This window comes from Notechis scutatus, chromosome 3 (assembly GCF_049901735.1).
Source record: "Notechis scutatus isolate UNSWTSFEM ecotype Mainland chromosome 3, rNotScu1.2, whole genome shotgun sequence".
Lineage (NCBI taxonomy): Eukaryota > Metazoa > Chordata > Lepidosauria > Squamata > Elapidae > Notechis > Notechis scutatus.
Genome location: NC_142011.1, coordinates 6,027,391 through 6,055,021, shown reverse-complemented (window position 1 = coordinate 6,055,021; position 27,631 = coordinate 6,027,391). Strand labels below are relative to the sequence as shown.

At 45.2% G+C, this 27,631-nt stretch overlaps 2 protein-coding genes across 3 annotated transcripts in view; one reads left to right on the top strand and one right to left on the bottom strand.

Annotated features, from left to right (window-relative positions):
* ZBTB46 (zinc finger and BTB domain containing 46) overlaps positions 1-27,631 on the top strand; it is a 117,031-nt gene that overhangs the window by 80,089 nt on the left and 9,311 nt on the right. Inside the window, exon 5 of one of the 2 annotated variants that reach the window (XM_087962343.1) lies at positions 2,949-17,719. The exons of the other annotated variant lie outside the window; for it this stretch is intronic. Coding sequence (XP_087818469.1) covers positions 2,949-3,326 — 378 coding nt within the window. The 3' untranslated portion in view covers positions 3,327-17,719. Of the gene's footprint in view, positions 1-2,948; positions 17,720-27,631 lie in introns of those variants that run through there. 2 annotated transcript variants of the gene reach the window in all.
* The window catches only part of SLC2A4RG (SLC2A4 regulator), a 52,462-nt gene continuing 40,829 nt past the window's right edge, over positions 15,999-27,631 (bottom strand). Inside the window, exons 8-10 of the mRNA XM_087962345.1 lie at positions 23,701-23,825; positions 18,822-20,381; positions 15,999-18,483 (exon numbers count right to left, since the gene is read on the bottom strand). Coding sequence (XP_087818471.1) covers positions 20,270-20,381; positions 23,701-23,825 — 237 coding nt within the window. The 3' untranslated portion in view covers positions 15,999-18,483; positions 18,822-20,269. The remainder of the gene's footprint in view (positions 18,484-18,821; positions 20,382-23,700; positions 23,826-27,631) is intronic.

The following is a 27,631-nucleotide window of genomic DNA, read 5'->3' as shown; positions in this document are numbered from 1 at the left end:
CTTTTTTCAGAGCCACTGTAACTTTGAACGATCACTAAATGAAGAGTTGTAAGTCAGTTCTTGTACTATTTTAACAGTAGCATTCTTCTAGATCCAACTCTTCTGGTCCAATTCACACAACACATTGAAGCAAGCCAGTGAAAGCCCTAGCAGGTTTAATGTTAAATCAGAAGTCTCCAAACTTGCCAACTTTAAGACTTGTGGACTTCAATTCCCAGAATTCTGGGAGCTGAAGTCCAAAAGTCTTAAAAGTTGCCAAGTTTGGGGAGCCTTGTGTTAAATCTTGGTTATAGTTTTTGGTAGCATAGTGTACTGTGCCCATTCGATCCATTGGATTACTTTATGATTCAGTGTATTCAGTTTGGATTTAAAACCAGGTTAAATCATTAACCAGTTAAATGTGCTTTATGAATTGACCAGTGCTTTCCTAATCCATCACCACACACTCCTCCAGTATGATTTGAAGAAATCTTAGACCTCCTGACATCAGAATATTTCAAATACTTCAGATTTTTAAAAGAGAAAAGAAAAAAAAATGTGTTTGAATATTGAATTGAAGTAAATATTTATTTATTTATTTGTCAAGCGATTTTAAGATAACAGGTATAAGTATAAGCATAGTTATGAATACATGAAATGGATACATATAAGAAAAATAAAAAGAAACAATAGGACAGGGACGGTAGGCACGTTGGTGCGCTTATGCACGCCCCTGCAGACCTCTTAGGAAAGGGGTGAAGTCAATAGTAGACAGTCTAAGGTAACATGGAATCGGTTTTTAAACCATTCCGAAGACTTTTGTAGCAAGATTCAAACATAGGAAGTGCATCCATGAAAGAAATCCTGTTTCCTCCCAGCTGTTCTCTGGCTATCGGGGCAGGATATTTTGCAGACAGGCTGCCTTGCACCCAGTTGCCTTTTGGAAATGGCTGCCTTCCTTTCCATGGGGAAAACATTCAATGCTCAGCTGGTGTGCTTCTGTCTGCTTACCACAGGTGCAAGGTTGCATCTTGTCTTGCCAAATGGTGGCATTTTGCAGATAAAGATGGGCAGCTAGCTTGCCTTGCTTCAACAGCAATGTTTAAGGGCCACTGCACTCTGTTGCCATAGTACCCAAAACCTGCTGCCACCTTCCTTTTCTCCACGAATCCTTGTCCATTCGGATGACTGCTTCGGCCATCTGGACATGGGACCAATTGCTCCCAAGATGCCCCTTGATTTGCTCCATTGGGTTGGGCTTTGGTAGCCTGAGATATTAATTCAGCTACAGACACATATGCCTCCAATCTTCTTCTTTGTTGTTTCTTGAAACTAAACTCACCTCAGTGGTTGAATTTCAGGTACGTTTTGTTTAAAAAGATGGAAAATTGCAAGGCAAGGGACAAGTTATCATCAGTTGATAATGAAAAATAAAAACTGTCTGCATACAGATGCAAAAAAAGAGAAAAGGCTTGTATGCTTATGTCCTTTCAAATATATAGGGGTTGTTTGTGTGGGGAAAATAGGAGCAGGAAGGAGTATTATTAATAAAGGAAAATATTTGTAGCTCAGGGTTGGCATTAGGGGCCCTTGGTGCTCTCTGAGCTCGCTTGTTTTCTTGCAGACATCTCATTACCCAAAATAGGTAACATCATCAGTGCTAGAAGGGAGTGGGGAAAGGAGGAGGAAGGGGGGGGAGAACTGTGGGGTCCTTGGTGCTCTCAGAGTTTGCTTGTTTTCTTGCAGACGTTTCATGACCCAAACTAGGTAACATCATCAGTGTTAGTGATATTGTTATTAGCACTGATGATGTTATCTAGTTTGGGTAATGAAATGTCTTCAAGAAAACAAGCAAGCTTGGACAGGACCATGATCCCTCAAGGAGTATTTTGTATGTTCACCACCTTGACTTACTTATAAAGTAAGAAAGTTGGGATAAAACACCGTTATTACATAACAGATATTTTATTTAATTTGTACTTTGCTATGCTTTTATGGCATAGGGCAGATAATAACCAGGGCCTTTGGAGGCAGAATAAAATGCAATTAAATCAAAATAAACATGTGTTTATCTGTGGTCACGTAAAACAATATACATAAAAGTTTCCCTCCCCTTCGGTTATATCTCGCAACAAAAGCTCTGGGCAGGGAGAGAACGATTGGCACAGTGTCTGCCTAGCGAGATTTGTGATTGTGTGGAGACTTGAACAGTCCAACCAACACAATTTAATCTCTGTAGTACTTAAAAGAACCTAGCCAGGGTTTGATACAGCCCTCAATTTACGACCACCACTGAGCCCAGAATTAATTTTGCTAAGTGAGAAATTTGTTAAGTGACTTTTGCCCCATTTTAGGACTTTTCTTGCCACATTCGTTAAGCAAATCACTGCAGTTGTTCAATTAGTAACACCGTTGTTAAGTGAATCTTTCTCATTGACTTTGCTTGTCAGAAAGTCGCAAAGGAGGATCGTGTGACCCTGGGACACTGCAACCAGTTGTCAAGCATCCAGATGTAAACCACATGACCATGGGGATGCTGCAACGGTTGTAAATGTGGAAAATAGCAATAGCCCTTAGACTTATATACCACTTCACAGTGCTTTTACAGCCCTCTCTAAGCGGTTTATAGAGTCAGCCTGTTGCCCCCAACAATTTGGCTCCTCGACCTTAGAAGGATGGAAGATTGAGTCAAGACTTGAGCCTGGTGAGATTCGAACTGCCAAATTGCAGGCAGTCGGCAGTCAGCAGCGGTACTGCACTCTAATCACTGCGCCACCGTGGCTCATGATGGTCGTAAGTCACTTTTTTCAGTGATGCTGTAACTTCGAACGGTCACTAAGTAACAGAATAACAGAGTGTACAACAAACGAACTGTCATAAGATGAGGACCACCTGTATAACCTACATTAGACCCTGGCATTTTTCCTCCGCTAATTTACCTGCTTTAATTTTTGTCTTCCTCCCTCCAGGTTCACAGCAAAGACAAAAAATACGTCTGCAAAGTGTGCAGCCGTGTGTTCATGTCGGCCGCCAGCGTGGGCATCAAGCACGGTTCCCGTCGCCACGGCGTGTGCACGGACTGTTCTGGCCATGGCATGGTTGGCCACTTAGAGGCCGGTGTCCGGGACGGGTCCTCAGATGGATTGTACGGCGCCGAGGGCCCTTACGCTGAAGACCCCGACGACCTCAAGGCGGAAGGAGACGAAGAGGAGGAAGAGGATCTGAAATGGAAAGAGGAGACGGAGGTTTCACAAGACGAGGCCATCTTGGAAAATGGCAAAGATGGTGCTGACTCTGCCCCAGAGAATCCCGGGGAGGCTGACAAGGATTTCACTTGGATTTCTTAGGGATTTGGGGGTTTTTTCTGCCAGTTTGGGGATTGCAAGGTGAGGAGAGCTGTATCAGGAAAACTCCAGTATCCTGGCCATTGTCCCCGTGTGTAGAAACACATTATTATGTGAAGACTCTTTTTTTCTTTTCAAAGAACCTCAAAAGTTCTCTGTCGGATTTTTTTTGCATCAATAAGCATTTCCCGCGATGCTGTCACTTCCCTTCTTTTAAATCCTTCCAACTGTTTTAAAAATTGGCAAAGAAGAAACCTTAACCCTCAATTTTTTCTGTCGGAAGCGACCAAGTTACATGCAGGCAGCATGGAGTGTTACCTCTCTCATATATATATATATATATATAAACTTAACATAGAGAAAACATGTTCTTCTCCAATGATAATGATCAAAAATGTTTTAAAATAACTCCCCCCCCCCCCCCCCAGCAGCCAGGGAACGTGGTATCAAGGTTACCAATAGTAAACAAAACAGTTGGGAGCATTTTGAGAGCCCTAGCCGGAGAGAACAATAGGTTTCGCCGTCTCTCGCAGCCTTCCCTAGACTATTGTCCTCTTTCCCTGAAGTGGGTTGATCAAAGGATTAATTTAGCCCACTGGCATTTGAATCACCTCAGGTTGCCTCCATTTATAACTTGCTTGCTAATGAGGGAAGAGTGAGACCCCCCCCCACACGCCACAAACATGCCCCCTTGTGGCGAAGTCTCAAAAATTCACTTTTCTGTCTTCGGATGTGTCTCAGGGACAGAAGAAGCGGTTTTTTGTACCGAGCATTGTGGCGGTGTGAGGAACCAAAGGGTTTTTCTTAGCCAAGCTCCATTAAGAAATAAATAGCTGTGTTGGGTTGTTAGCTAAACCACGCATCCAGTAACTACCATCGGCTGGGCCGATCTTTGCCGTTGTGTTGAATGGGGAACCTGCAGAGATCATCTGTGGCACAGTCCCTCTCAAGGAATGAGGGCTAATCAAGTCCACAAGACCACATCGATATAGCAAGTGTTTTGAGCAGGAGCAGGAAAATTTCCCTTGGTTTGCCAGCCTGGTCAGGAGATTTGTCTTTGACCGCCTTAAGAAAATCTCACCTATTCCTCCAAAGGCCTTAGTTAGCACCTCTTTTATCTGGAGTTTTAGGATCTGCACATTTGGGGAAACAACCTTCTGTATTTAAACAAGATGTTTCATGACCTTTTTCTCTGTAATGATTCAATAGGAATTCTGGGTGGTTACTGCTACTTTTCTGGGACATCTTTAAAAGGATCATTTTGCCAATCCGTTCTTTTATCTTTGCCTCCTGCATTGAGCAGAAAAAGTACATCTGAAACTTCTTGTTCTTAGCTGCAGAACCTGTAGTTTTATTCCGAATACTGTGAGGCTCAAAACAATTATCTTAAAACTGACCTTAAAAAAAACAACAAGTCTGAGAGTCAGAGAGGTCGAACAGTTAAAAAGTGCTGATTCTCTCTCTCTCTCTCTCTCTCTCTCTCTCTCTCTCTGTGTGTGTGTGTGTGTAACATAGGGTCTGTGTATTGTCAGATCTGATAACAAAGGTAACATATCATAATTTCTAAAGAGTAATATTATCCTTTCCTTCTTTGGCACTTTTTCTAACTTTTGGAATCTTGGAATATTTAACTAATATTTAATGTAACTTAAGGAGTTGGGAACATCCTAGTTTCAGAGCTTCGTTTCATTTCCTCTATTTTCAATTGTAGTTACTTACTTCATAAATCAATGGAGAAGGGAGAAGCGTACAAGAATGAAAGACACTTGGCATTGTTAATCCTCCATAAAGAGTCCCCTTGATGTTTCTAAAAGAGAGAAAGTGAAAGAAAAGCATAATTTCCTAGTTTAAAAAAACTTCCTATGCAGGTTTGTAGAAGAGTGGGCCCTTGGTTTAACGTAGCAAATGAGTGCAGAAGCGGTGTCAAATTGCAGGGGGTTGTACTTACGATTATTTTTAATTTATTTATTAAATTTGTATGTTGCTCATCTCCCTACAACTGACTCTGGGCAGCTTACGACGTTACAAATAACTGAATAAAACAATTACAGGATTAGAACATTAAAACATCAACCGTTAAAACGCTGAAACATTAAAAGTAACCTTAGATAAAAAGAACCAATGCAGAGATGGGACGGAGGCGAGATCTTGTACTAGTCTGTCTAGTAGCCACTTCCAAAATCGGATGCCCGCAGCGGGGGGGCCGTAAGTCAGTTGGCAGAGCCAGATTTTCAGGCGTTAAGGTAGCATTATCCATCAGGTGATCGTGATAAGAAAACACCTCCAGACTTTACTGCATCATGCTTCAAACGCTGCCTATACTTGCAGTACTTATATCTAGTCTAACTGGAGATCGTGGAAAGACAGAAAATAATGGATTGTTAAGAGCAATAAAATTGTCTGCTTACGCTTCTATAGATTCTAGAAGGCTGCCACAAAGACTGAATGGGCTCCAAGCCAGGCATCCTGCAACTTAGTTTGTGAGGAGGATTGTTTGCGTCTCTCCCAAAAGGGCTTCCAATCCAAAGAAAGACAATCCGGGTGCTTAAAATGCTCCCCATTTAAATGTTGCATTCCTCACTGGAGAGGTCTGAGCAGAAATTACACTCCAGTTTGCACTAAGATAGGTTGCATTAAGAAACAGCTTCTTCCAAGCTGTGTATTTTACCTATCTTTGTTTCATTACATTTCACAGCTCCGCTGTTTCCTCCGTTACTGCGGTAGATCTTGTGCAGCAAAGGGAACCAAGAGGAATTTAAGAAACATGCTGTTCTGCTCATGTCTTTTTCCTATGTATCAATCCTTGCCTTTTCCCCATCACAGTTTTCATTTTTCCCACACTCCCCATTCATTGGAGGATGGCGGTTTAAGCTACAGTTTTTCTGAAGTCAAGAATGCATTTATTGCCTGTATGGACCCAACGTGCTTCACATAGTTACTGCAGCAACTTGTTTTCTGAGTTTACAGAATAATTGAACCATAAACTAACCTAATAAGAGTTCAACCCACCTGCTAAGATGCCAAAACCAAGGTTAAAAGTAACCAGGTTTAGCATCGGAGCACGAGATGAGCAGCATATAAATTGGATAAATAAATATCTGTGGAGATTCTCAGTCAATTCAGGTCATAGTTGTCTCAAAAGTGCTTTTTCAAAAGGCGGCTGGCCTGTTTTTTTTCCTTGAGGAAGAGGTTTTACTTCTCAACCACGAAGCTTCATCGGTTCGCCAGTAGCCTTTTGAAAAAGATAAATTAAGATAAATAAATAAATGTATAAATGGAGATGTTAAGTCTGACTCTGCTTGGTTGGAAAAATACAGCTCTTGCAGGAATGTGGGATACTCAGTGACTGGAACAGATCATGGACTTATATGAAGATATAAAACAGTATGTTAATTTAACCATTGAAAAAACATTCCAACCAAATACTTTATTATCATTTACAAATGAAAGAAGGGCGAACGGGAGGGAAAAGGCGTAGTTTTTAACAGATCTTTGCAACTTCTTGCATTTTGTATTGTATTTTAACCGGAGGGCGATATTTTAAGATTAGGCTTTTGTATACGTTTTTAAAGGGCTTGGAAAAGTTGTCAGCAATTACACCCACCTCACTGGGTGCAGGATACAAACCTTTTCTTCAGTTTCTTGACTGTCTGCCTTAGCAACTTGTCTCATTTATTGATGATGGTTCCAAAAGCATTCCTGAGATTCAGTTCCCTCTTGGTTCTATCTCAACAGCTGGGTTCAAATTCAGATATTGAAGTGGGGACGATTTTCAGGTGTTGGAGACATTCCATTTCCCTCCTACCCAGACCTGAGAATTGGATTTCCCATTCTGCTGCCTTATTCAAGTAGGTCCCTGGCAAGCTGGGTTTTACTTCCAATTACATATATGAAGTGCAGTCCTATACAAAAAGAGGGATGAGGGGAGGACTTCTAATTTCTCCTGGATCTTTTCTTGTGCCTTCTCCTCCCTCTGCCCTTGTAAGTGTGGTCAAAGTTGGTTCCAAGTTAGTCCAGTCTGTACTGTTAGCATATAACTGAGGCAAAAGGCTTGAATACAATCCACCTAACTCTGGTCTCTCTAAGACATTGTCTAATTCCCCTTTCCTTCCCTGTTCATGGCTGGTTAGATTTTATTTATTATATTTTGAAGAGACTTTTTTTTTTTGCTTTCTCTCTCTTTTTCTCTCTCTCCTTTCTGCTTAAAATAGGGGACTCTTTGCTTTTGCAGCTGTTTATCAACAACCCAGAGGAGAAGCGATCACATTAAAGTTATTGCTGATGTCAGTTGCAGTGCTCTTGTCTTTGCTTGCCCACAGGGGACAAAATTTCAGATTTTTAGGCACTAAATTCTGGGGAAAACGTGATGCCTGGTGTTGAGCCAAGTGTTTTATAGTCCAAAAATAGGGAGCTATTGGAAAAGTGTTGGGAGTTTCTGAAGAAGGAAACCTAACTGTGGTGGGGCATAACAAGCCGTGTTGCACAGCTTTTGAGAGTCATGATGACATAAGAGTGGTTAGAATGCAGCATTGCAGGCTAATTCTGCCCATTGCCAGGAGTTCAATCCTGACCGGCTCCAGGTTGACTCAGCCTTCCATCCATCTGAGGTGGGTAAAATGAGGACCCAGATTGTTGGGGGGCAAGAGGCTGACTTTGTAAACCGCTTAGAGAGGGCTGTAAAAGCACTGTGAAGTGGTCTATAAGTCTAAGCGCTATTGCTATTTTGTCCACCTCGTGGGATTCTATCTAGGAGAGTGGTACGGTGACCTAGAGGTGGCGTTCTCACCTCACAATCAGGAGACTGTGAGTTCGATCCTAGGTAGAGGCGGATATTTCTCTCTTTCAGCACAATGAGAACGTATCTGCTGAACAAAACTCCACATTGGCGATAGGAAGGGCATCCGGCCAGTAAACAGTTCCATTCAGTTGCCCAGACCCCACCCCGCAAGGGATTATGTTAAAATGATAGTGACGATGGGATTCTACCTAGGAGGCATTGTTGTGGGTCGTTCTATCTACAGTTGCTTTGTGAGCTGCTAGAATAGAGTTCTATCAATCTTGCGCAACCCTAATGTTCAACGGGCCCATTGCCGACTCGAATGTGATGCTTGCTTTGTTCTGCAAACATGCCAGGGATGTTTGCTGTTCTAGCAGTTGCAGTGATCTGTACAAAAAAAGGGCACGGATGCCAGAGGAACTCAAAAGGCCGGACTGACTTAACATTTTGTGTAAATCCAGCCCTGGGAATTCGTAAACATGGATTTATGGCTTTTGATTTTGGATGAGGAATGATTAGGTGTGGATTGGGAAGTCCTTCCTTCCTTCCTTCCTTCCTTCCTTCCTTTTTAATGTTTTAGGTCTTGTGCTTCATGTTTTGGGTGTTCCGTGCCTTGAAATGCCAGGAAACCTTGCCACCGAATTTTCTGCACTGAATAGCCACGTTCGGATAGAAAAGGGGCTTGGGTGCTGTATGCAGCCTATTTTATGGCCAATTACAGATTATTCCAGAGTTCCCCAACCTTTCCGGCTTTGCGGACTGACAGAATTGGGTGCGAGGGGGTGATTCCGTGTAAGCGGCAGGCGCTCACGCATTTGCCCGCCACTTCCATGGCCCAGTTCTGAATGGTTCAAGGCCTGATAGTGGGCTGCGCATCCCAGGAGTTGAGAACCCCTGGATTATTCAATAATAAACCATGGCATGGGAATATATATATATATATATCCGGTCTGGGTGACTTCAAGAGTTGGCGAGAGACATTGATAGGTGCTACAGTACTTCTGACTGCCTACCAAGCATTAGAACAGGGTTTGGCAATTTAAAGATGTCTGAACTTCAACCCCCAGGTTTCCCCAGCCAGCATGGCTGGCTGGGGAATCCTGGGAGTTGTAGTCTAATGTCTTAAAGCTGCCAACATGGGTAAGTCCTGTATTAGAGGAAGGGTAGATGCATAGAGCTGGAGGATACTTTGGCAGGTCTTCTAGTCCAGCCCCTTGCTCAAGCAGGAGACCCTATATCATTTCAGATAAGTGACTGTCCGGTCTCTTCTTAAAACCCTCCCGTGATGGAGTGCCCATAATGTCTGGTGGCAAGCTGTTCCACTGCTTAATTGTCCTCACTGTTCGGAAGTTTCTCCTAAATTCCAGGTTGCTTCTCTCTTTCATTAGTTTCCATCCATTGTTTCTTGCCCTGCCATCAGGTGCTTTGGAGCAGTGGTCCCCAACCAATGGGCCCCGGACCGGTACCGGTCCGTGGATCATTTTGTACCGGGCCGCCTATTTTGCTTGGGCGCCACCATCTTGTTTCGACGGCGCTTGAGAAAGTGCTTCCGGGTGAGCTCGTCGGTCGTCGGTTGGAAAGTGGCGTTTGGGTGCTGAAGGAATCTTCGCGCCTTAGTTTCGTCAAAGGGGGGCTTCGAACGAAGAGCCGTCCCGATGGCGGTGGAGTCTCGCGTTACTCAGGAGGAGATTAAGAAAGAGCCTGAAAAGCCCATCGACCGCGAGAAGGTACAAAGGAGGAGTTGAAGGTGGCGGGGAGAAGCGGGGGACGGCTGGCTGGCCGGTCGCTCGGCTCGCCTTGCCTTGGTCGTGCGTGCTGATGCCGGTACCGGTCCGTGGATCGGTCCGTGGATTGTACCGGTCCGTGGTACAAAAAAGGTTGGGGACCACTGCTTTGGAGAATAGATATGACTCCCTCTTCTTTGTGGCAGCTCCTCCAATCCTGGAACACTGCTATGTCGTCACCCCTAATTCCTTCTTTTCTCTAGACTAGCTAAACCCAAATCCTGCAGCCGTCCTTCCTATGTTTTGGTCTCCAGGACTTTAATCATCTTAGTTGCTCTTCTCTGAACTTTTCCCAAAGATGTGACCCACAGGGCTGGTCCTATCATTGGGCCACCATCCCTTTCGGGGGAAGGAGAGAGATTGGAGGGACGAGCGCTATAGTCTGCTGGCTATTTTGGCTATTGTACACAACTCTTTCTGAAATCCTCGGACTGCTACCTCAAACTGTGCTAAGGGAAACTCTTTCACTGCCAATCCAATCATCTAATCATCATTTCAGAAAAAGGGCATTATGATTGTTCGTCTGGATGTCTTGGCTTCCTTTGTCCCAAGAGGCTATGATGTGACTTTCCCCCCATCTTCGGTAGGGCTCACAACACGCCAGCTGCATCTTTGTGAAAACCCTACCAGCCATCATGCAGATCCACCCAGCATTTCAGGTTCTCTTTGTCCCCTGCATTAAAATACAATTTCATGAATTGAAAACATTTCCTGTGTATTTCAACGCAATAAGCACCGGGGGGGGGGAGGGGGGGCAGTATTTGGCAATCCATGATCTGAAGGATGAAAAGAAGTAACCAATTAATTACGGCAGTTCCTCTTTGGTTCATGGTGAACACCTTTTATTGGGGCAAGAGGTGCCAGTTTTGACTCTATGCAGCTTTTGAACACACAAAGCTATCATACTGAATTAGCCAGAATATATAATCAAACTTTCCAAACTGGCAATAGCTTTATTTTGGTACTCACAGTAACTACGGGCTGAACCTCTGCCTAAAAAGTGTTTTCTGTATCCATGATCTCAACCCTCTTCTAAGGGATGGCAAGTTGGATTTGCAAGAAAGAAAAAGTTGACACAATCAGGGATTAAATCAGGGGTTTAAAATCTGTGTAAAAAAAAAAATCTGATTCTATTTTGGCAATTGCCAGATTAAGAAAACGTTTTCCTGGAGGTCAACAGGAATCCAATGTTATGTTTTTAAAATATCTGCTCAAATCCTTCCAAGGTTTTAGAACTAGCCAGCTTTTTAAAGATGCCAGGATCGAAAACCATCCTGAGATAACCATGTTTGCATGTCTTCCCGGGATGCATTTCCTTCCAATTTCAAATACTTTTATCTTTGATTTTCTTCCTCACCTCGTCCCAAGGCAGAGAGAATGAGCACGCTCTCCTGCAGGATTTAAAACCCCCTTTTACAATGAAGCCTGACCCATGCTGCGCAGAATGGTCAAAAGGGATCTTCTTTTTCAGGTGATGGATCCTGCCACTCATGTCTTGTGCCCCTCTGTCGACAGATTGCAAGAAACATTTTGTACATGCATTTGTACCAGGGGCTTTGAAGCGATTGCTACAAAAATCAGTAGATAGATTTGACTGAACCTTGTTTGTAAAACAGCCCCATACAAATCGCTGCTATTGCGGGGAAAAAATGGAAAAAATAGCAGCCAGAAATCTCGGAACAGCATTATCAGCCATTGCAGAGAACTTCTAGAGATGCTGGCTCAAAGATGTTTGATTCACCTTAGACTCATTCAGGGACAGAGCACAGGAAAAAGAAAAAGTCGTCGGAATGTCTAACACGAGTATAATTTGGCTTTTTGCCTCTGAAGTTAGTGCTTCTTCGGCTCAGTCAAAGCAGCCTTCTGATAAAACGAGGCTGGCCCACTCTAATTTCCGTGCTTCCACATTTCCACAACTACTTCCTCTGTTAAAATGCAGACTAAAAACTCAGCTCTTTTAAAATGCAAAAACTGGGAGAAAAATGCAATAGTAAGAGTTTATTTCATTCTGTGACCCACGCAACTGTTGATGAAAAAAAAAAAAGCCATACTGAATGGTATTTTTTAAATTCTTTTTTGTGGTTCTCTTAATGTATGATTTGAATTTCTGCCTTTTTTAAAGGATTCCTTCAGAATAAGGGGTACTCTTTGTGTGCGCTTTCATAAATATATATATATATATATATTTATTTTTCAGTGTGCTTTTTACTGTCTACTGAAGTGAACGGAGGACAGCGTTTAAGCACTATTTTTTTTCCCTTTGAGAATATTCTATATTATAACTGACTTTATATATTATTATAAACTTGTGTTTGTATCGGCAATGTTTAATATTGGGGAGATGAGGGGACGAAATATTTTAGTGCCCCTGTCTTGGGGATACATGGTTTGTACTTTTTTCTCCATAGTTGAGGTAATTGGGTTTGTTTTCGAAACCATTTCAGACTTTGTCTGTCTTAGATCAGGGTTTCTCAACTTTGACAACTTTTGAGACATATAGATTTCCAACTCCCAGAATTCCCCAGACAGCCAGTTGAATTGAAATCCATCTCTCTTAAAATTTGTCAAGGATGACAAACACTGGCCTAGGCAGCCCACCACCTGCCTGTCTGATTATATTTTGTCATGGGATTAACTTCAATGCATACAAAAAAATAATAATCAGTCACTTTCAATAAATCAGAACATTGCTGTTAAAATGTATCAGTGTTTACAATTTCACTGTATTTCTTTTAATAATTTCCTGAGCTTTGCCATTTAATATGGAGTCCTTGGTGCTATCTGAGCTTGGTGGTTTTCTTGCAGACCTTTCATGATCCCACTAGGTAACATCATCAGTGCTAGAATGGGGTATGTGGAAAGGAGGATTGCGGGATCCTTGGTGCCCTCTGAGCTGGGTTGCTTTCTTGCAGATGTTTCATAACCCAACTAGGTAACGTCATCAATGCTAGAAGGGAGTGGGGTTTGCTCTGTTTATATATACAGTAGCTTACCCTGCCAGCGTTGTGTGTGTGTTGTTTTCCCCTTGGTAGCTCCTTTCAAAAAATTGAGAAAGTATATAATTTGAGTTGATTTTGGGGGGGAAGCCAAAGTAGTATGAATCCAGGGGACAAGTTATCCTCCAAACTAAGGTTGGATGGGCAACTATCAGAGATAATTATATTTAGTCCTTGGACCAAGTAAGGGGTTGGCCAACATCAGGGGTGTCCAACTTGGTCACTTTAAGACCTGAGGATTTCAACTCCCCAAATTCTGGGAGTTGAAGTCCACAAGTCTTAAACTTGCCAAGGTTGGGCATCCCTGGCCTAGATAAAACTTGGAACAACTTCTTAATACCATGGCGTACTGGTTAGAATGCATTATTGCACGCTAATACTGCCAGCAGTTCGAATCCACCAGGCTCAAGGTTGACTCAGCCTTCCGTCCTTCCGAGGTTGGTAAAATGAGGACCCAGATTGTCGGGGGCAATAGGCTGACTCTGTAAACCACTTAGAGAGGGTTGTAAAGCACTGTGAAGCAGTATGTAAGTCTAAGGGATATTGCTAAATAGGCAGTCCTCAACTTGTGACCATAATTGAGCCCATAATGTATGTTGTTTTAAGGCAAGATATTGAGTGAGGTTTTACCCCATTTTACGACCTTTCTTGCCACAGTTGATAAGTTAGTAACAAGGTTGTTACGTGAATCTGGCTTCCCCTTTTACTTGTCAAAAGGTCACAGAAGAGGATCACATGACCTTAGAACACAGCAATGGTCATTAAATAAGAACCAGTTCCCCAAGCACTGGGCTGCTACAAAGATCATAAGTGAAAAATGGACATTTTACATCCATTTTTTTCCAGTGCCACTGATAACTTTGAACAGTCACTAAATGAACTGGCTAGGAAATTCTGGGAGTTGAAGTCTGTAACACAGGTGGCACTTGGCAAGTGCCACCTGTGCTACAGACTTCAACTCCCAGAATTTCCTAGCCAGCATGATTATCTCTGAGAATTCTGGGAGCTTAAATCTACGCCTCTGGAAGTGTCTCAAAGAGTGAAGGAAATTACTCTCCAGGAGCTGGAATTAGCTCTCTTAACCATTTTTATCGCCAACGTGATCACCAACGTCCGATGATGGCTATGGCACAAGGAGGAAGAACCATTTTTAATTTTTAATACCACCTAAATTGGTTTCCTGTGGCATCTCTTCCTACAATAAATGTACTCTGAGAAACCATCAGTTCAAAAATGTCAACTGTCTTCCCTACTTCGCATTATTGAAACCCGATTCAAGAACTTAATACAAGGTACAATGTATGCTGCACAGGTAGTCCTCGACTTACAACTGTTCTGACCAAGGCTTCCCGAGACCATAATTAATTAAGCACACACCTAGTCCAAACTACTCATTTTATTCCAACGCTGGGAATTGTGTGCATTCCCAGCCCGTAATGAGTCCCAAACAGTCCCTCGAGATAAGCACCCACCTTTCTCTCCTTTGAATTGCTGCCAAGAACTAAAGTGCCAAATGAACTGTAAAAAAACAACCGAAATACAAAGTCGACAGAGCTTCAAGGTTGAATCCAAACAGAGTGGCGTTGCTTCCTGCAAAGGTTTTCCTACCTTTGCACTTCCTTTATACCATATGGGAGGGGTAATCACCTCCCAACCTTACTCCTGAGTCACCCCTTTTGTCTTAGCTGCTGTTGCCTTCTGGCAGCTCTGTGCATATGCGCACTGGGAACAGGCTCCCCTTGCTCCTCTGCCTTGCTGCTGCCAGATTCCAAAGGCAGCACCCCACTCTCAGATGGCCCTGGCCCCATCTCTGCATTGGATGCAGGACCCTCGTCCTAGTCCTCTCCAGACTCCTGGACTGGTCCCCGTTCTTCCCCACTGTCCGATTCAGCTGCCATCTGCACAGGCTGCGGCAACAACAGTTCATTTAGTGACTGTTCAAAGTTGCCATGACACTGGGGGAAAAAGGGACTTCTGACCATTTTTCGTTCTTATAACCAACTGTGCAGCATCCCTGTGATCCAAATTCAGACACTGCCCAACTAACTCATATTTATGACGATCGCCGTTTGCAACCTTCTGAGCAAAGTCCACGGGGAAGCCAGATTCACTTAACAACCGGGGTTAACTGACTTAACAACTGCAGCGATTCACTTAAGGGTGGCAAGGAAAGGTCGTAAAACGGGACAAAGCTGACTTAACCAATGTCTTACTTGGCAACATAAATTTGGGGCTCCGTTGTGGTCATAAGCTGAGAGTTAGCTGTACTTCGCTGGGAGTATACCCTACCAAATTCAATAGGGCTCATTTCATATCATATTAGGAATAGAACTGCACTATTAAAATATCAGCAGCTCAACTCTTTTTTTAAAAAACGTTCAGGTAGTCCTTGCTTAATGACTGGTTGCTTAGCAACTGAAGTTTACAACAGACCCCCCAAAATGGTCCAATCTGGATTGGAAATTGCCGCCTCTCCCCCCACGCTCATGAGCTTAGTAAATTGCTAGCATTTATGACTGTTTTCAATATCTTATGGCCATGCAACCAGCATGTATATATGTATGTATGTATAACAGTTGTAGCATCCCGGGGTCATGTCAGTATCTTTATGTCCCAGGTGGCCTTCAACAAGCAAAGTCAACAAGGGAAGCTGGATTCACTTAACGACCGTGTGGTCCACTTAACAACCACAGTCATTCACTGTACCATGGCAAGTCGTAAAACCATGCATAGCTCACTTAACAAACTGCTGAGCAATGGAAATTCTGCTCCCAATTGTGGCTGGAAATTATGGGGTTTTCTATTGTCCTATTGCACACTGGCCACTGGATCTGACCATACAGGTAGTCCTCAATTTACAATCACAATTGAGGCCAAAATTTTCCGCTGCTAAGCCAGACAGCTATGAGTTTTGACTCCATTTTACCACCTTTCTTGCCAGTTATTAAACGACTCGCGGCAGTTAAGTTAGTGACACGGTTGTTGAATGAATCTGGTCTCCCCCCCCCCCCTGTGGAATTTACTCGCCGATTGGGACACTCCTGGCAACAGTGAGGCTCGATCCCCAATTTTAAGCCCAACTGGGCCAACGATCAAACAGGAAAGCCTACAAGACTCATACAGTTAAAAATAATAATCTGTATTTTTTTTTTTTTTTACCAATTCAAAAAGTAGGTGTGCGTGCACATCTGGGATAAGTGTACATAGAAAGCTTCCTGAATTAACAGAAACGAAACAACTCGTTCACTCGTTACAAAATCCTTGCAAAGCATAGCAAGGCCAACTCTCTCCCAGAACATTTCCCCTGCCATGATAGGACACACTGCGAAATAGGTTTGCAATAGGATCAAAAAAAAAAAAAAAAAAAGCCACTTGGGATGCAGTCAAGACAGCAAGAATTACCTCCAAAATTAACAATCATGGTCGATTTGGGTGCAGCCACTAGGCTACAAAGCTTTAAAAATGGGTGGGATGGGGTGGAAAGAGAAGGGAAGCGCCAGTTTGCTTGGCACAGCCATTCCCAACTTGGTGGTGTCCAGATGGGTTGGGAACATCCCAATTCCTCCAGAGAACACCCAGTCGGGGGGGAATACCAATAAAGGAGAATATTTGAAGCTCAGGGTTGACATGAGGGGTCCTTGGTGCTCTCTGAGCTTGGTTGTTTTCTTGCAGACGTTTCATGACCCAAAATAGGTAACATCATCTAGAACTACCCTGTTTCCTCCAAAATACGACATACCCTGAAAGTTAGGTCCTAGCTTGATTTTTACATGTGCGCCCAATATAATCCCTATCCCCAAAATAGGCCCTAATTAAGATTCCACCCACTCCAGAGTGGACGGGTAAAAATTAAACTAGGGTGGAGATGGGGTGTGTGTGGAGTTACCCTACTTATCTTTGGACAGTTGTAGCCAGGCCTCGCAACCCCCCACACCTGCCTTGCTAGCCCATTTCTTCTGCAGCCGGCAAGGCTTTCCTGAAGGCCTCTGGAGCTGATAAGAAAGCTCTGGATTGATCCTGAGCTCTGTTATCGGCTGCAGAGGACTTCAGGAAAGCCTTACCGGCCGCAGAAGGAGTTTCTGAAGGCCTCTGACAGCGAAAAGGAGGCCGGGGGGCGACACGTGCAAGTGAGGTTAGTCAGTGGATGGCATCCCCGAAAATAAGACCTGGTGCCTTTGTTTTTTTGGTGGAAAAAAAGTATAAGACAGGGTCTTATTTTCGGGGAAACACGGTAGCACTGATGATGTACCAAGTTTGGGTGATGAAACGTCTGCAAGAAAACAACCAAACTCAGAGAGCACCAAGGACCCCTCCAAGGAAAAAAAAAAAACACCTTTAAAAGGGGAGGTTTTTAAAAAGTTTTAATGCTTTCGTGGAAACCTGTCCTCCGAAGACACATCAGGGTTGTGTGTTGGGAACAGAAAGGGCAGTCCCTCCCTCCCTCCCTCCCCCCACCCCCCACACACCCAACAGACGTACAAATCAATCTCTGAAAAACATGATGGTTAAAATACCAATCCGGCTAACATTGGCTTGAGTGGGACAGAATAGAAAATGGGGAGGCGGGAAAAGTTTTAAAAACCCCTGTGCAGTTTGCAATAGTGCAACGAGTAGAAATCGGGGGAGGTCTTCGCACTCTCATTTCTGACGGGTCCACGCTGCCAAACACCATCCGACGCTTGCGCCAACGCTCAAGGATGGTTGCAGCCGGACAAACCACCTGCGGCTCTTTGGTCTTCCGCTTGTAGGCCTTCCGCCTTGGGTATTTTCACCAATATTCACCCAAGACACAAGCAAGAGGTGTTGTTGTTTGCAGAGAATTTTCTTTCTTTTCTTTTTTTTTAAAGCATCTCCAGGTGCCACAAAGTGCCGTAAAGAACAAGCAGGGGGACAGGTGCACGGAAATATGACGGTGAGGTTAAGTGGTAAAGGAATTTGGTGGCAGAGCAGAACGGGCACGGCGGCTCAGGTTTCCCTTTTTAGAGAGAAGCTCGCTAAACAGGGATGGAGACGGGAGGGAATTGGAGTTAGAAGAGATGGTTTTGTTTTTTTAGGTGTGCAAGAAATTGGCAATCGTTCTATTATGAGCCTCTATCCTCAAAAATATGAGGCTGGGTGGCTTATATAGAATTCATTTTGTGCAAGGATTGAAAGACGCATGGAGATATCCTGTTTAAAGCCAAATACTTTGGGTTAGAGCCGTGTTTTTCAGCCTTTTGTGACTTTTTAAGATGTGCTGGCTGTGGAATTCTGGGGGTTGAAGTCCACCCATCTTAAAGGTTTGCAAAGCTGACAAATACGTTACTAAAGAGACTTCAATAGATCTCACAGTGCCACCATCTGGTGACTTTTTAAAAGCAAAACCCAGAAACTTAATGCTGGCTCCTGAACCTCGCCACTCTGGAACCCCGAAAATTGCCAGCAAGACAGAACCCAACCAATCCCACTCCAAGGAGCCGCAAACCCATAGAAATAAATGGCTTTAAATGAAGTTTAACCCCACTTCCAAAGTTCAACCCAGATCAATGATTGATTTTCTTTTTATAAAAATAATCCTAATTCCAAAATTGGCTTTTAAGTTGGGCTTTCTTTTTTTTCTCTTTCTTTTAAGGCAGGGGTCCCCAACCACGGTCCAGCGGACCGTACAGTCCGCGGAACAGGTCCTACCGGGCCGCTGGCTTGCTGGGCGCCGCCATCTTTTTTTGATAAAAAAGTGCTTCCGGTGAGCTTTTCCAGGTAGAAAGATGGCGGCGCCAGCGCTTCGGTGAGCTTTTCCGGGTAGAAAGCCATTTCTACCCAGAAAGCTCACGAGCGCTGCGCCGCCATCTTTTTGATGAAAAAGTGCTTCCGGTGAGGTCACCGGAAGCACTTTTTCATCAAAAAGATGGCGGCGCCCAGCTGATGCCGGTACCGGGCGCGGCGTAAAAAGGTTGGGGATCACTGTTTTAAGGGGAATTGAAGAGCAGAGTGAGAAAATCTTACTGATATTCCAGCTTTGCTGCTAAGACGGGGAAAAAGGGAGGACAAGTGGAGAGAAACATCACATTCCCACCACCCCATTGCGTAATTTTTTAAAAACAAAACAAAACACCAAACCCCTGGGATTGCACATAAGGGAAAATCAACCATTTTTTTTCTCCCCGCTGTCAAGAGTCGGCTTGGATGCAAATTCAGTCCCGGTTGCAATATTGGTCAGGCTACATTTTCAGCGCATAGCTTATTCTTTGCGAGACGCTTAATACTTTTCATTCACGAGACGGTTTGCAGTGGGGAAAAACATTTTCCCATCAGTGAGCTTTTCTTTGGCAGGCACCATTGGGAAGGGAGTATTTTGGGGCGGGGGGGGAGGGAATTTAAAAAAATTAAAAACCCGAAAAAAACTCCCCGAGATCCGAAAGCAAAAAAGAATTTTTGACTTTCTGCAGACGGTTCCGACAGGTTTGTTATTTTCTCGTCTTCAGTTCTATCCGTCTCTTAGGCCGGACGTTCAGCTTCCAAATTGAAATTTAAATCAAGTGGGGGGTGGAAAAAAGATGTTTTACAGAAACTTGCTTGCAACCAGCAAATGAAAAGGGCGAGAGGAAGCAAAGACCTTTTCTTTTCTTTTCAACGCCCGTTTTTGTCTTCCGCTCTGAAGTCCTTAACGCCAAAGCTTACCGAGAAAGGGGGAAAAAAAATATTGCAAGACAGATATCAAAAAAAAAAAAAAACCACCCCCCACAACCTGGTTTGGCTTGGCTTTCCATCCCAGAGAACGAAAAATGATCCATAACTTCACATCACAGTTCCGAAGAGCTTTCTGCAACTTGCGCTTTCTCAAACCTCGACAAGGTTGGGAGGTCCATAGTGGCAGGTAAAAGGAGGAAAAGAGGGCGAGGAGAGACATAGCTTATTTCAGAAGTTAAGAAAAAAACAAAAAAAAAAAAAACAACCATCCAAAAAAAGACAAGCAATGGCTTCAATTTTCACATGTGTGGATGGAGGCGGGTAAATCCAACAAAGGCTTGGATTGGCAGGTATCCCTGGATGAAGAGAGAGGCCGTCCAGGAGGATCCAAAAGCCACTGCCCCTCCCGCCGGATGATGCTTCAGCCGGCCGGAGTGGCCAAGGCGCTCTCGCCTTCCTTTTGCAAGGGGTCGTCGTCGTCCCCCCCGCACGTTCATCCCAGAAACTCCAGTTTCCTGAGCCAAGGCACAATTGGGGAAGAGGCCCCCTCCTATCCATCTTGGAGAAGGGGGCGAGTGGATGTGTGGGTCAGGGCAAGGGGTTGTGGGGGGGGGGGGGCAGCAGACGGTGCAAGGAGATCAGGCTGGAAAGGCACCAAAAAGTGCAAATCATGCTAGGCAGGCGGAGGGCGTGGCCGAAGATTTCCCCACCCACCCCGCGAGCTCAATCGACGAACCGCTGGCAGGCTTTCTTCCAGCGACAGGCCGTACACCACATGCTGCGGTTCTCCATCCCGTAGACTTTGCGGCATTTCTTGGCTTCGCCACGCGGCTTCCTGCAAGGAGGCAGAGAGAAAAGTGGGTTTGAGAGGACGGAGGAAGCGGGTGAGGGGCTGGCGAGAAGCCGAGGGAGGATTCAGGACCTCCACGGTATGTAAATCAGGGGTGAAATTCAAACCACCTCGGCCCACCTCAGGAGGGGTGGTAGAGACGAATTGAATCGGTAAAAAAATCGCCCCTGGTTGCTATTATACCAAGTATACCAAGCCACGCCCACAGAGCCTGTAGGGAAAACTTTTGAATTTCACTCGATATATGTGTGTGTGTGTGTGTGTAGATGTATATATATATATTTATTTTCGTAGATTTTCATGGGTACAGGTATGCAGGTCTTGGCGTGTTCAGGTCTTTTCCCGTGTAAGATTGAGAGTATAAGTGTAAGATGGGTTCGTACCTAATACACAAGCCTGACGATGGCAGATGAGATTCTGCTGAAGCGTCGCTACAACTTTAAAAGCACAACTATAATGACGTGGGAAAATACCCGAACAAACCTGAGTACCATACATATAAATACACGCGAAAACTTAAGAAAATAGATAGATAGATAGATGATAGATAGATAGATAGATAGATAGATAGATAGATAGATAGATATAGATATAGATATAGATATAGATATAGATATAGATATAGATATAGATATATAGATACAGATATATATGTTTTCGTAGATTTTCATGGGTACAGGTATGCAGGTCTTGGTGTGTTCGGGTCTTTTCCCATGTAAGATTGAGAGTATCTTGGCGACGTTTCGACAAGGTCCCACTCGCCATCTTCAGGCTGGTGCTTTCGGCTTTGTGCTTGTGCGAGCAAAGTGTGATCGGAGCTGCCGTCTCTCTATAAATACCGGTAGGGAGGTTGGCTGTGTTGTCATTACTTGACAACAAGACAGGCGGCAGCTCCGATCACACTAATTGGCAGAACCAAACGCCTGGCAGACAAGACACATAAAGACTGAACTAGGCACCCTGACTAAAGTACTGACAGCCAACGGCTTCCACAAAAGCAAAATCACAGGTCTGATCCACAAAAACACACTGACACATAATGGAGACCTAGAAGATGAACAGACCTATGGAACAGCTGTCCTGCCCGACATAAGAGGTACTACAGACAAAATCAGTAAGATACTACACAGGCATCACATCAAGACTGCCTTCAAAACGGACAGAAAAATAGCAGCCATCCTAAGAAACCCCAAAGATAAAATTGATCTGGAAAACCAAGGCATATATGAAATCCCCTGCGCATCATGCCCGGCCACATACATTGGACAGACCAATAGAAGAATAAGCACCCGCCTGGATGAACACAAAAATGCAGTAAAATGCGGGAACACACTTCCTCACTAGTCCAACACATGGAAGCCACAGGTCATAGCATCGACTTCAATGGCACCAAAACCCTAGCCACTATAGAGAACCCCAGCCACAGAATTATCAGAGAAGCCACAGAGATTGAAAAAAGAACTGAAAGCATGAATAGAAGAGATGACTCCACCAGACTGTCAATCATTTGGAAGCCTGCACTCACAAACAAACAAATCTCCACACCACAAGCCAGCCAAACACCTGGGCACAAACAGATCCCCCCTGATACCTCCAGCTCAAACACACCCCAACCAGGCACCCAGATGAAACCCAGCTTCCTAATAAATGATAGCTGTCCGTTTACTCAGAGCCAAGCCACACTAAAAGCCTCCAATACAGGAAACACAATGTTGCCAGCCAATCAAGATGAAAAAAGCTACAAAACAGACAGAAGGTATTAGAAACACCAATCAAGCAGAACACAGCAAACTCCAAGACCAATAAACACAGACCAAGACTCCCAACCAATCAGGATGAAGAAAAAAACCATTCTGGCACAGCAGATGGCTAGCACCAAATTTAAAACAGAAACGGCTGTGAAAGCCTGACTCACAGACGAACACAATACAGAAGCCTGATGATGGCAGATGAGATTCTGCCGAAACGTTGCTACAACTTTAAAAGCACAACTATAATGACGTGAGAAAATACCTGAACAAAGCTGAATACCATACATGTAAGTACCCGCGAAAACTTAAGAAAACATATATATATACATACACACGCACACACACACACACACACACATATATACATGAGGAGGGTCGCAGTGTCCTGAGTTCTGTGATCCCCTTTTGCAACCTTCTGACGAGCTAAGTCAATGGGGAAGCCACATTCACTTAACAACCATGTTACTCACTTAACAACTGCTTCAAACCTTTGACCAGAAAGGCCATAAAATGGTGCCAAACTCACTGAGCCCTCTTGTTTAGCGATGGAAATTTGGGGCTTAACTATATTCGTAAGTCGAACACTACCAGGCTTTGAGCAACCAGGAAAAGAGATTTATATAGCTTACCTTCCAAGCCCAAAGGACAAAAAAAGTGAATTTGGAACAGATGGTGAGGTCTAGGGCAGTGATGGCGAACCTTTTTGTTGTGGTGTGCCGAAAGCGTGCGCCGTCACTCACAATGCAATGTGCCCTGACCCCCCCCCACACGCAATCCCCCTTACCTGCATTGTGCATGCGCGTGCCTCCCAGCTGATTTTCGGCCCATTCGAGGCCTTTTTCGCCCTCCCGAAGGCTCGAGGGAAGCCTTTGCAGGCCGAAAAACGGGCCCGTTTCGGCACTTCCGGTATTTCCAGAAGTCCTGTTTTTCAGCCTCCCGAGGCTGCAGAGGCTTCCCTAGAACCCCGGAAGGGCGAAAACAGCCTCAAATGGGCCAAAAATCAGCTGGGAGGCACGCGCAGGAGCAGTGCAGATAATTTTGGCTGGGGCTCGCGTGCCCGCACAAATGGCTCTGTATGCCACCTGTGGCAGGCGGTCTAGGGGCACCTGATTATTCCAGAAAGGAACAGGTTTTCTTCTTGTATCCATGCACTGGTCAAGCACACTTGAGCATTGAGAATGCCGCAGTGGTGGGATTTAACATTTGTTACTACAAATGGCTTGGTGGGCGTGGCAGGGGGAAGGATACAGCAAAATCCCCCTTCCCTCCCCACCCCACTAACCTGCTTTCCAGCTCTGGTCTCCTGTGCAGGGCAACCAAAGAAGAGCCAGCCAATCAGCTGGGACTCAGGAGGCGGAGAATAGAGGGGGGCGGGGCCAGTCAGAGGTGGGATTTGCCGGTTCTCCGAACTACTCCAAATTTCCGCTACCGGTTCTCCAGAACCGGTCAGAACCTGCTGAATACCACCTCTGCCAACCCAGAGACTGGGTTGGAGGTGCCAGACTGGGGAGCAGAGGGTGGGGGAAGAGAAGATGTGACGGAAAGCCACCCACCTGGTGCCCGTTGCAGGCTTTGGCACAGAAGAGGGCAATAATGGCTGTCCTTTGGCAACTGACACGGGGGGGCCTTGCAGGCGTTTCTCTTCTGAATCGGCAGGTCGGATTGGAGTCAGGCAGCTCTGGTGGAGGAGGAGGAGGAGGAAGAGGAAGAGAGTGGGTCATTTGGGAAGGGAAGGGGGAGGAGACCTCAAAGACGCAGCTAAGAAGTCAACCGTGGGGTCCTTGGTGCTCTCTGAGCTTGGTGGTTTTCTTGCAGACGTTTCATGACCCAAGTAGGGAACATTATCAGTGCTAGAAGGGAGTGGGGTTTGCGGAATGGAGGAAGAGGAAGAGAATGACTTGGAGTCCTTGATGCTCTCTGAGCTTGGTGGTTTTCTTGCAGGCGTTTCATGACCCAAATAGGAAACATCCTCAGCGCTAGAAGCAGCCCTGCTAGGATTCAGCCAGTTCGGCCTAGTTCGGGTGAACCGGATGTTCAATGGACATCTGGTCCACTGAACTGGTAGTTGAACCGACCGGCTGGCCCCCACCCACCTCTGCCCCAGACCCTCCCAAGAGTCTCCACACAGCCTCCACTACACGAAGGTGAAAAATGGGAAGTCCAGAACAGGCCTGTTTCCGGCTTCCAGAGGCCCTCCGGAGTCCGGGGGAGGCCGTTTTGGCTCTCCCAGAGGCCCGAGGGAAGCCTCCGGATTCTGGGGAAGGTGAAAAACAGCCCTCCCAGAAGTTCCGGTAGGCCACGCCCACCATGGCCACGCCTACCGGTTGCTGGGATTTTTGAATCCCACCCCTGTCTAGAAGGAAGGAGGAGGACAGCTTAGTGACTTTATTGCAGACATTTCATTACCCAACTAGGAAACATTATCAATGTACTGGTAGAAGGGAGTAGGGTTTACAGAATGGAGGAGGGAAGGAGGAGGAGGACTATGGGGTCTTTGGTGCTTTCTGAGCTGGGTTGCTTTCTTGCCGATGTTTCATTACCAATGCACTGATGCTGTTCCCTAGTTTGGTAATGAAACGTTGGCAAGAAAACCACCAAGCTCTGAGAGCACCGAGGACCCCACAGTTTGATCCCAAGCTGCAAACTTTCTCTTCTAAAGAGTCAACCTTTTGACTGTTAGGGGGGGGGCAGGAGAATTAGAACCCAACCCACTAAGTCAGAAGGCAGGAAATAAAACCCGAAAGAACCCGGGGGGGAGAAGGACCTCCCCCCCCCCAATCACTTCTCTCCTCTGAACATTATTGGGAAGTGTGCTAACTGTCCCATCCGTCTTCCGACTAAGGTGCTGCCCCTATTCTCCAAAGCAGCGGTCCCCAACCTTTGAGGCTTGATGTCCCAACTGGGGGGGACGGGGGGGACACAGGACCATGTGAGTAGGCTGGTGTGTGCAGCTCCACTCACACAAGAGACAAGAGAAGCCTTTGAGGCACCGTTTCATGCTCTGTCAAGCTTCCCCGCGCCAAAAAGCTTTTGCAAAGGGACTGGAGGCTTGAAGCAGCGTGAGATCACTCCCCCCCCTGAAGCCTTCTGTCCGTTTGCAAAAGTTTTGGCGCAAAAAAAGTGAAGCCTTTGGGGGCACGGTCTCGTGCTCCTTCGGACTCAATGAGGCTGGCTGTCAGGATTCCGGCAGTTACCCCCCGTGAAATCACGAGTCTCGAGCCAAACTTCCAAAACTTCAAAAGGATTTATCGGGAGTTAACATGTCCGGCACTGCCTGGGTGTAGCCGACTCTGAGGCACATCATTCCTTGTCACCCTTGACCCTGGTTTCCCTCCCACCCCCCTGGGAGTATCGTAACTCGTATTCTCCAACGGGACACCTCCATAGCCAAGAGTCATCCATTTTGCAAGGCAGAAACTTCAGTCCCCTTCAGTTACTATCTTTGAAAACATTTTGGAATGCAGTTTCAGTTTGCAAGCTGCTGCGCTGCTCCCCCCCTCCCTTTCTGTTAGCAACTCTAAAAAGACCAGAGAAATATTTTAGGAGTAGATAACTGTCCAACGTTCCAAAAGTGGATCAGGTTGTGGTGGGTCGGCGAGGCTGAGCAAGGAGTGCTCATCCCACTCGGCTTCTGCTCTCACCGCTCCGTTTTCGGAGCATCGGGAACAGGCCGCTTGGCAGCCTCGCTGGGGAGAGAGGAAGAGGAGTAGCCAGGCCATGTGAGCGATGGACAGGCACGCATGCACACGCATCTCCTCTCACGAAAGAGGGAAGAGAAACACTTTGGGGCACCGCTCACACAAGTGGAGCCGTGTGTGCACACCAGCCTGCCTTCCGCGCGGCCTGCTCCCAAATAGCCCAGGGTTTGGGGACTCCAAAGCACCTGAAGGCAGGACAAGAAATAACGGATGGAAACTAATCAAGGAAAGAACCAACCTAGAAATATTGTTTCCCCCCCAAAAATAATGCCTACTCTGAATGTAAGTCCTAGCTTGATTTTTACTCGTACTCTCAATAGAAGCCCTACCCCCGAAATAAGCCCTAACTAAGAACCCGCCCACTCCAGGGTGCATAGGTAGAAAATAAGCTAGGGTGGGGATGTGGAGCTGCCCTACGACTTACCTTTGGACAGTTGTAGCCAGGCCTCGCACCCCTCGACACCTGCCTGGCCGGCCCATTTCTTCAGCAGCCGGCTAGGTTTTCCTGAAGGCCTCTGTAACTGATAGGAGAGTTCTGGATCGATCCAGAGCCCGGTTATCCCCGGCAGAGGCCTTCAGGAAAGCCTTGCTGGCGGCAGAAGAAGGAGTTACTGAAGGCTTCTGACAGTAAAAAGGAGGCTGGGGGCAAAGCGCGCAAGTGAGATGTGTCAGTGGAAGACACACACTGAAAATAAGACCTAGTGCCTTTTTGGTAGAAATATATATATATATATATATATATATATATATATATATATATATATATATTATATATATATATATATGCATTCAGCTTTGTTCAGGTATTTTCACGTCATAGTAGTTGTGCTTTTAAAGTTGTAGCGACGTTTGGCAGAATCTCATCTGCCATCATCTGCCAGATTCTGCCGAAACGTCGCTACAACTTTAAAAGCACAACTACTATGACGTGGGAAAATACCCAACAAAGCTGAATATACCGCGAAACTTAAAATATATATATATATATATATATATATATATATATATATATATATATATATATATATATATATATATATGAATATGAGAGGGTCTTATTTTCGGGGAAACACAGGTAACAACAACTTTCCTGACGGTGAGAACAATTAATCAGTGGAACGACTTGCCTCCAGAAATTGTGGTGAGATTCCCAAACTATAACTATTGGAGACACCAGTACATGGAGGCATACCAGTACACAGGTGGTCCTTGACTTACAGCAGTTCTGTTTGCGGTTACAACAGAACTGAGAAAAGTGACGGGTGACTTACAATGGTTGCAACATCCCTAGGCTTACGTGATCAAAACTGGGTCACTTGATGACTAACTCCTATTTAGGACTGTTTCGCGACCTTCTGACAAGTCAAGTCAATGGGGAAGCCAGATTTCACTTCACGACCACGTCAATCACTTGACTGCAGTCATTCACTTAACCACCGTGGCCAGAAAGGTCATACAGTGGGGCAAAACTCACTTAACAACTTCTCACTTAGCAACAGAAATTTTAGGCTCTATTGTTGTCCTTAAGTCAAGGACGTAACTGTAGGGCGGTGAGTAAATTATACAGAAGGCAACTGTCCATGGGGCCAAAGGAAATGTCCTCCCCCATGGAGTTGATCTAAGCAGGGGTGTCCAACCTTGGCAACTTTAAGACTTGTGGACTTCAACTCCCAGAATTCCTCAGCCAGCAAAGCTGGCTGAGGAATTCTGGGAGTTGAAGTCCACAAGTCTTAAAGTTGCCAAGGTTGGACACCCCTGATCTAAGGGGTTGCGTGTAGCCCAGAAG